The sequence below is a fragment of the Aplysia californica genome, unplaced genomic scaffold, assembly GCF_000002075.1.
Source record: "Aplysia californica isolate F4 #8 unplaced genomic scaffold, AplCal3.0 scaffold00025, whole genome shotgun sequence".
NCBI lineage: Eukaryota > Metazoa > Mollusca > Gastropoda > Aplysiida > Aplysiidae > Aplysia > Aplysia californica.
The window spans coordinates 34,632-44,969 of NW_004797295.1; the positions used below are offsets into that span (position 1 = coordinate 34,632).

A 10,338-nucleotide genomic window follows, 5' to 3' on the forward strand; every position below is an offset into this window, starting at 1 on the left:
GGGGTTGGGGGGGGTGTTAAGTACCCACTGTTCAAATTCACCACCGTCTGTAATGTACTCACACAACTTCAAGAGCTGTATGCAAAGCAATATACAAAACGGATACAGAAACAACATTTGACAACTTGGATCAAAACCAGGAGAAATGAGAATGGGACTAAGATATCTTTTTTTTTTAAAATATATAGCAACAAACGATCTATGAATCATCCTGACAATCGACCAGCCAAGATTTTCCAAAAGACGAGAGAAGAAATCATGAAGCAATTTACCACAGGCTGAGAAAGCTGTTACTACCTTTAACAGAGGGGACATGGTTGATGCTGCTGAAGTACAAATTATAATGGTTACATAATTTCAAGAAAATGGTTTGGTGAGCACGATAAAAACGAATTCTACGGAGACGGAAGGTGCCAGTTCAACCCTACTTTCTTTTATCAACTTTACACTATCCACACAGAACGAAAGAGACACCATCTGCTACTGTTTGAACGCATTGTGAGCAAGAAAAGCGGTGGGGAGTGCAGTCCAGCATTTATCCACCTGAATTGCAAATTGACGGCAAACATAGCATTCAAATACAAGGCATGCGTGGTTCATCTGATGCAAAGCTTGGACTCAAAACCCGTTACGAGGACCACGCCTCTGAATAGACGATAAGAGTGTCAAGCAGGCTTACGTCATTGGAAATGTGCCTCCTGGATCGCTCCGAGATAGTGATGGTTGGGAACTGTTTTTTTTAGGTTTATTTGTCTGTTTGTTTGTTTGTTTGTTTTTTTTTGTGTGTGTTTTTGGGGTGTTGCTTTGCTTTGTTTTGTTTTGTTTTTGTTTGGGGGGGGGGGGGTTCTGTGCTATGGCATCAGCCCCTGATATTGAGAAGGTACAAGAATTTGCAAATCAATTACCATCTTCACAATGAAAGGCTAGATGTAACGTTTCATCTGCATGCTGTCCACCTGAGCTCTGGGCCAGTGAAGATTTGCCATCCAGAACAACAAACTGCTGTGACAATTCTCATTCACATTTTGAACAACGCTTCAAGTGCTCGCCACCTAACTTTTCCTGTTCATTCGAAACTCAGTGACAACCAAGCAGCAAACGACACGACTTAAATAAAGATTAAAATAAATTATACTTTTATTGATCCCAGAAGGAAACTATGGTTTACACACACACATTCATAAATACATAATTATGAATACGTACATGAATATTATATACGCATATACATACATAAATACATAATTACACTACGCAGAACAAACAAGAATCAATACTGTGTAAAACTCGTCAGCATGTTCAAAAGAGAGAGAGGAAAAGACATTCTAATATTACAACACTAGCGCAGTGTGAAAGGTGAATTCGCAAAAAAAATATTACCATTGAATAATTTGTCAAGAGATTGAGTTTAAAACTGTTCTAAAAGAAAACCATACTTGTTTCTACACCCTTGCTGATTCTTATACCATTTTAATAAGTAATAAATAACCGATATGAAATAATGTTAACCTGCTGGAAATCCTATATTGCTTTAAATTAAGAAAAAAAACCACACACACACACACACACACACACACACACACACACACAAACACACACACATACAAACACACACACACACACTTACACACACACATACACACACATGAACGATCATTTACCAAATTATTATAGAATATACCCCACTACTGACACTATCAAAATTATTCGATTCAAATGGGATGAAAAACACAGTTCAGAGAAAATGGCCTCAAAGCTGAAAATATAACATTCACCCAATTCAATGATTAGACATATTCAGGCACTCAATGAAGCAAAAAACTCAAAACACTATATTTGACCCAGTTTTCAGTTACGGTTTTACCCGACATTACCACTCCCACTACCCACTCCATTATATTTTGAGCACCGTTACCCTTAAAGCGCACATCTTACACCCCCCCCCCCCCCCCCCTTCTAACCCACGGTTCGAGCTCGTGGTTCGAATGCCCTGTCGCAAGGAGAAACCTTCCACTTCCAAGTTCTTCCTAATGTGCGTGGTTGAATTGACGGTCATTTTTTATTCATTTTAAAAAGACTGTAATCGGGGGTTGGGGGGGGGGGGGGGGGGTTGTTCAATGAGTCAAACCCACATAGCGGGAATTCCCAAGACAAATGTGAGGCATCGTGGTCTAATCAGGCGCTCGTCAAAATATTGAAGTGAAGAAAAAGGCAATTTTTTTCCTAAAGTTTGACCATTTTTACAAAAATTTGGGGGCTTTTTGGCTCAACATAAAAGCACATTTCTATGTGAATTTTACTTAAAGACGTTGATTAATGGCGCAAAGTATGTAACTTTTTTATTTTCGAGGACTCTCAAACTATAGAAGTAACCAGTCTTTGGCAGCCATTTTCTCGCTAATTTTACCTGTGAGACCAGGCATTCCCACCTCCTTCAACGGTAAATGTATCTCAACCTCTATTCAAGACACATGGGTATTTTTTCAAAGAAAGCTTGGCAAATGAATAATCTGACAGATAATACCAATAAGTCCACATGCCAAATTGACGAGTGCCTGATTACACCGCGTTGTGACACAAATTCTAAACTCTGTTGGAGAAACCATGCCCTTCCCTGTCACGTGGGAAGGACTATTGAACAGTGTGGGACTCTAGCTTTGTACAAATATTTAATTTTTGCTGTACAGACGTTCCAATCATCGACTCGTTGGAGTCTGTGGCGTAATTGTTAGACTCGTGGCAGGTTATTTGAATTCGAAACCTTGGCGTTGGCGGTCCGCGGTGCGGTCAAAAGTTGGTGGCGCAACTTGTTGTCAAATATTTCTTCAATTGTCGAACATAAAGTCTCCAGCTTTTGCACAATGACTTGTATCAGTTTGTCTTACAGACGCGTTAGCTGTATTCTAGAAACTTCGTTAAGGGGGGAGGAGGGGGAGCTACACCTGAAGGCTATCTCGCTCATTAGCGGATCAAATTTTACCAAATTCCACATATAACAAGCAGAGTTAAGAGTCTCCCCATCAGCAATCAAATTTGAGTAAAAAGTTTCGTTGCCGTAGTGACGGCGAACAAATTGGATTTTGTTGACACGTCTTACGCAATGAATGCCGCACTTATTTTTCACGGAAATGGGTTGTTATTTTGCTTGCATGTTAGCAGACAACAGACCTACAAATTCGTCAGTTAATATTTTTCTAAACGGATTAGAAAATTGACGTAGTAGTCAAGTTTGAAAAAAAATCAGTGAAAATCCACACTCCTTACCATCAACAAAAATCTACGCCGTGTATACAAAAAAAAATTCGAAAGATAAATATTTTGTGTTACATCTTTTCTTCGTCATTTTGTAAATAAAAAAGATGACTTTATGAGGAAATGGTGATGACTAACGTGCCAGATATGTGGGGAAAAAAGGCTTTAGGTGGTTCTTTTACAATGAAATAGTTGTAAGAGAGGCGGAAGAAGTTAAAAATGCCTACAACACAAAAAAACATTATCTTGACTGACATGACCCGAATCGGGACTGTCAGGGTGTATGCCCCCCCCCCCCCTTTTAATAACTACTTATTCAAAACTCCAGTGGTTGGTTTCGACATTTTAAAAGGTTTACAGCTAGGATGATATCGCTTATAAAAGCAAACCCGTCTTTTTTTCTAATCTTGACATCATGTATGCTTTTTGAACGCATGTTATGAGAACTTTTAGTGCAAAAAGTGTAAAGTATAACATTAATTTCTTGTACCAAGTTTTGCCACTAAAAAGTGCCTTCGGTGAGCTGTGACGAAGGCCATAATAATATGCGTATCTAATATGTGTGTGAGAAGCAGGAAGTGCTGTGAACACTCCCATTTTCCGTGTGACGGAAGTATTTTATATTTATTTATGAAAAAAGTTTATTTAATCTAACCTCAATTATTATGGACAAATAGAATTAAGTTAAGACAAATTGACGTAAACTGCTGGGCAAAGTATTGGTGACACTGATTCGCCTGTTAAAGAAATATTTAAGGATAAGTTGTGCCACGAATTTTTGACAACACAATACTGGTTAGCTTGTTGCGCTCGCACCCTAGAGCAGAAAGATCGTGAGTTCGAAACCCGTCAAGGGTCCATTGTTGTGTCCTGTCCTTGGGAGAGGAACTTTTTATAAAATTTTCTCACTTCGCCTAATTCGGAATGGGTACTCCGGCTATTATATAGACAGTGAAAGATCTTGTCTGTTAATATTTGAGTGCTTAGTCGGCTTCTTGCACTGTATGCTTCCCGTGAAGCCTAGAATGTTTCTGAATGTACAAAGGTCTGTCTGAGTAATATTATAACATATATTGTAAATTCCATGGAACTTGCTTTAAAACGGGTGCTTACGCTATGTAATAGATAGTTTGTGTTGCTATTATTATTATCATCTCCACCATCATTGTATGCAGCAGAGAGTAAGAAGGCTGAGCCTTGGTAGTATTTCCAAAATATTTAACGACATGTTCAACGTTTCGCCCTCTACATGCTTTATCAGGAGCATTCAAAATATGAATGACTACACTTACGTCAGCTAGGATCTGTAACTTCATCATCATCATCATCATCATCATCATCATCATCATCATCATCATCATCATCATCATCATCATCATCATCATCACCGAGTTTGGAAGTTTTTAATCGAGCTTTCCTATCAGTCTGCTAGGAATATGTATACTTTTCAACCCGGGTTGACCCTGACAACAGCCCGCCTCCTAGTCAATGATATAGATTGTGCAGATGGTGGCGTAAAACACCGACAACTTTTTTTAAAGTGTAAGTCCAGAGTGTTAGGAGAGCCAGCAAGCTGTGAGCTGAGAAGCCGACAGTTTGTAATCAGGGTTTTTTGTTGTACGTTGTTTAGTTTGTGATCTCTCTCTCTCTCTCTCTCTCTCTCTCTCTCTCTCTCTCTCTCTCTCTCTCTCTCACTCTCTTCCACGTCCTTGACCTTTTTTGCCATGATTAATCCGCACGCAGTTTTTGGATGTACATCTAAGTCGTGCTAATGATATATCCATAAAAGATGTAAAGAAGTTAAAGAAAAGGAGTATCAGACACATAGAAACGGTCAAACGTTTACGTTGTTTTGTTCCTGCTACATTCACACGCCACCACCACTTAATAAAATCAATTTAAAAAAAACAACTTAAGTATTCATTCCTTCATTCATTTAAGAAATGTTGGATTATCGTTTGATGTTTTTACAACAGTGCGTGCTATTTATCGATCCACCAATCCATTCTTTTCATGGGAGTAGTGCTATCTCAGTTTACATGGCATGGATCGGCGGTTTATGAATAATTAACTATTTCAGAATGATTCTGCAGTATGATTGGGTTTTTTTCAAAGATTGCTTTGTTTTATTTGCTGAATGATACGGTATTTATTTATGAAGTATGTTTCTCTTTTGTTTACAGAATCGTTATTTTCGGTGTTGATTTTTTTTCTAAATCTCATTTGTTTCCAAACAAAACCATACGATATTAATTTTTACTAAACGTTTTCTCTTTTAATTTCAGGGATTTTTCCGGCGTAGTTTGACACGCGTTGAGCCGTACGAGTGTCAGAGATCTGGAAACTGTCTCATAGGACCGGAGACCGACCGACGGGGGAGCTGTCCAAAATGTCGTTACAAGAAATGTCTGGCCGTGGGAATGAGCAAAGATGGTGAGTGTGGTGTGTTGTATTGGTTGCCGTGTGGCTTACACACAACTGGGCGTTGTAATCATGCGTGTATTTTAACCCTTTCAGTGCTGAAATGTTTCTTTTTACGCTTGTAGAAGCAAGACAAATACATTATGTTTGTTCAAGAGAGATTTAACCCTATCCGTACGCCATGGGTTCATTTTGTACCCCCGGGTTGCATTCGTCACATTTTAGAAAACTTCTAGTACGAAGATTTTTTTGAAACTTTCAGTATTTCTCAAAATTTCATTTTTACAAACTGGGGATCGGATTAACGAGTAAATTTCCTCTTTTGAAAGGGGTGGCACAGAGTTCCAAACGTCATATGGATACGATAGTAAAACATAAGGGTCGGATAGGGTTAAACAAAGTTATAATATATTTCTCCTTATTTAGAATAAGAAACTGCACAAGTTGCAGGTACATCTCTATGGTACCCAGTAGTAAAAATGTCTGTGAAACAGTTTTGGATAACACAAGTGAGGATTTACGTCTCTATAGCTATGATGAGGTTAGCATCGAGCCTATTTGCCGTAAGTCAGGGGGCACCAAACTTCTTTTCCACGTGGGCCGGATAACACTAACAGAGAGAATCCCGAGCGCGGGGCGGGATATCTATTTTGTTCAATACAATACATGGACATGGTAATAAATGAAAGATGTGTGACATTAAATCAGAAAAAGGATGTGGTACATAAGTCAGAAGTTATGACTTCTACAAAAGCACGTTTAATGCATTATTCACTGAAGAGTTCATTGAAATTATAACATTCTCTCGGTGACCAAGTCCTGAGCATACACATACTAAAAAACACATCTTCGATGTTTTCCCCGCATTGTGGCATGTCGGAGGGCCACGTAAATAACCTTATGGGCTGGATCCAGGCCGGCAGCCGTAGTTTGGTGACCCCTGCTGTTATACTTCCATAAGAGTGCATTGTGCCTGTGGACTCACTCACAATCTGATCTTCGAAGCTGATTTAGCGCAGTCAAAGGTAGTTAACGTTTTCTACAGACTGGAGCTCTACTCTAACTGAGAAAGGAACGAAACGTTCTCGAATACGTCGATGAAGTGGGTTGTTGGCCCGTACTTTGGTGTGGTTTGCTCATTTTTTTCTGTTAAACATTGATCGTCCTTAACTCTTTTACTTCTCATTTTATGTTATTCTCTTAACAAATACACCTCTAATCTTCAGCACTACTATGGCCTATTTGTGTCACAGGTGCTATAAGATTCATACAACAAGTAAGACTAAGCGTTGGTGGCAACATGTTTATCATTATGTTCTTGCATGTAGGACACTGTTTTCATTGCGTGACGCATCTTGTAAACATCAAAGAGAAGGCATAAAGGTTTTTCAAAAAGAATCTGCATTTCAGAGAATGAAAGTAAAGAAAGCGCTTAGTCAGCGCATGTGGCGATATTTATTGTATAATTCCAACAAAATTTTCAAGGACGCTCTTTAATGCAAGTGTGCTCTCTCTCTCTCTCTCTCTCTCTCTCTCTCTCTCTCTCTCTCTCTCTCTCACGCACACACACGTGCGCGGGCACGGAGAATAATTATTATACCCTCACACATTATGACACATACAAGACAAGAGCTGACCTCAGGTTTCTTACCAATCCCGTGTCATTTCTCCTTCAGCTATCAAGACAGGCCGATACTCCTACGAAAAGAAATCCAAAGACATAATGGAGATAAAAGAATTTCACCGCATGCAGGAGGCATCGGAATCTTCTCCCAGACGTCAACATACAAGATCTGGCTCAGAGATAAGCGCAGATATGCCCCAAGAGAATGTTGGGTGTTTCAGTAAGATCAGTAAACATTTCGCAGATCATAATCCCGATGGGTGGGGTACAACTTCCGACAAAAACTTACATGCTGAAGGCTGGAATTTTACAGAATCAACCCAACTTCCCCATGCGCCATCAACCACATTCCACGGACCTTCAAGGGGGTACTCCCACAGCCGCTATACAAATCGGCAAAGAACGACTTCAGCGCAAATACATGGGGATGAAATGAATTACCAGGTTTTCGTAAGCTCAGCCTCATCATCGAGTCCAGATTTAGAAAGCGCGAATTTCCGAGGTGCTCGTGACTGTGGCCTTGACCTTTCCTTGCCTTCATCTGCTTCTTTTTATAGAAATTCTTCTGAAAAACCTAGCTCTTCTATAGTGGTCAGAGCTCCGATGCAATCAAGCTGTATGTCCTGCAACTGTGCAGCCTGTGGACATGGCAGTCAATCTAAGGGAAGAGTCGAATTCAGACAGGTACGTGACACAGGCCAGTCTTTAGGTATTTCCTGCACTCCAAGTGTGACACCATCTGTCAGTGTAGAAGACATGGGCGGTAGTCTGTGTGCCACAAGGCATAACATGTCGTTTCACGACGAAGCCACTCCTGATGGCCGGGGTTTGAACCTTTCGGAAGAGTTCAGAGCTAAGAGGACAACGTCGTTATTGCCTCGTCAGGATTTTGATTCGCAAGCAAACGTAAATACGTGCAACGAAGCGAATTTTGTTGGAACGAATGTTTTGTCCAGTGCGAAAACCCACAGTCCAATATCCTTATCTACCCCAGAGACGAGAGAGGAAATGTCAGAGTTCCGGATGAAAGATTTACCAGAAACACTCAGAAACCAGTGGGTCCCACACATGACATGCACTTACGTCAGCAAGGATCTGAAGCAAGCTCTAAAGAGAAAACTGAGCGAGAAAAGATACCCCGTAGAAGCAACAGCAATAGACAAAGTCAAACGACGAGAAGCTGTTGATTCTCCGGAGAACTCTACATATTCCTTTCCTTCTGAAGAAAGCTCGGAATCATTAGAGTTCCAAGACACATTACTGAAATTCGGCTGTGGGTGCCTTAAATGTAGTTGGGAGCACACAGAAGACGCACTGTCCGGCTCTCTACAGAGAGAAACGTCCGCGTGCGGCTCCCCATCATCACTTCAGAGTGAGACGGAAGAGCTGACCAGCGATGTTTCTCAGTCTGCGTGGCAATTTAGCCCACCAGACATCGTCTGGGCTTCAGCTGAGCTCAAGAAAGAAAGAGACTGGTTCTCAAGAAGCACCTCGACTTTACCGTCACCATCTCTCCCTCCCGTCGTTACCTCCCCTGATCTCCGAAGCTCCGTTTCGCCCGCCTCATTATGCGATCAAAAGTCTGCAAAATCATCCACAACAACAGCAACTGCAGCACCAAAACCAGCGACAGCAGTTGCAGTAGTGGCAAGCACAGAAGCAGCAACAGAGATAGAAAACACTCCAAGTATTCAAACACCTCAATGCATACTACCACCAACAGCAGCAAGTGCATTGACTGCAACAACAGGATCAGCAACAGCGGCTGTGGCAGCAGAGGCAGCAACAACAGGGGAGGCAGCAACAGCAGCAAACACGTTCTTACAATCTGCTGACTTTCAAACAACTTCAGACAACGGGATGTCAAGTTTTGAAAGCATTAGCCAAGCAGCTCGGAGTGGTACTGGCTTCTTCTTTTCACAAGACAAAGAATTTCCTCACATAAGTGACGACATTCTCCGCGCATGGTACCGATCACCATCTCCGACCTTCTCTGACTGGAGCGATAACAACCTCAGCGACTTTGACAACGACAGTCTTCTACAAACTGAACAGAATGACGCCACATACCTTAATATGCGTCAAACTTTAACTGAATGTGTGAGTGAGGAAAGAGACATCGAGCTGCCTAGCCCATATTTGGAGAAAATGAGATCGGAAGCTCTACAACGTCTCGAGGACCCGGATACTCAGTCCGAGATAGCTCGCTTATCCGAAGCTTTGTCGAAATGTGAGCTGTATTGTTACGAAATGACTTTATTGGACCCGATTTTTCACAAACTAAACATCTCGTTTCCAAAGTCCGCTTTCTCCAGTGTCAAACAATACGGGGGCAAAATTGGGATTAGTGACCCCAGCGAGTTTCTTTCAACAGCATCAGCAGCTACACCCCTTTCTGTATTGCCAGCTTCGTCAGTCTCCATAGGCTCTCTAGGCACGCAGCAAGCCACCCGAGCACTGAATCCAAACCAAACTCAAACCACAGTAAGACGCCCAAACAACGGAGAGGATTATTATAAAGTTTTGCCCTGGTGTGAATTTTCCGAAGCAGAACTTGATGACGTCATTTCTACAATAATGGCGGCTCGCGACACTTACCTTGGCTGGGATTTTAACTCTATCAGTGAAGAGGAAGTGGAACGGAGAAAGGAAACCTACAGGGTAGGTCCTGAGAGTGGAAGTTTAAGAAAGTGTCACTTACGTTTTAACTTTAAGTTGTCCACCATGTCAACCCTGGTTATGCATAGAAAGCCTTAATTTTTTTAAAGTTCACTTGAATTTTCATAATACATACACATACGTGATACATACACACACACACACACACACACACACACACTCACACACGCACACACGCGCACACACGCGCACACACGCGCACACACGCGCACACACGCGCACGCACGCAACGATGCACGCACAAACATACATGTATTTTGTTTGTTTGTCCCGTGTGTTGGCGGAAGGAAGAGAGATGTGTGGTGTGGTGAGGTACGGTGTGGATATGAGAGAGAATGAGAGAGAGAGAGAGAGAGAGACAG

General features: G+C 41.4%; 1 protein-coding gene across 1 annotated transcript in view; it reads left to right on the forward strand.

Annotated features, from left to right (window-relative positions):
- The window catches only part of LOC101861789, a 20,674-nt gene that overhangs the window by 3,507 nt on the left and 6,829 nt on the right, over positions 1-10,338 (forward strand). Inside the window, exons 2-3 of the mRNA XM_013089468.2 lie at positions 5,538-5,685; positions 7,350-9,958. Of these exons, the coding sequence (XP_012944922.2) occupies positions 5,538-5,685; positions 7,350-9,958 (2,757 nt within the window). The remainder of the gene's footprint in view (positions 1-5,537; positions 5,686-7,349; positions 9,959-10,338) is intronic.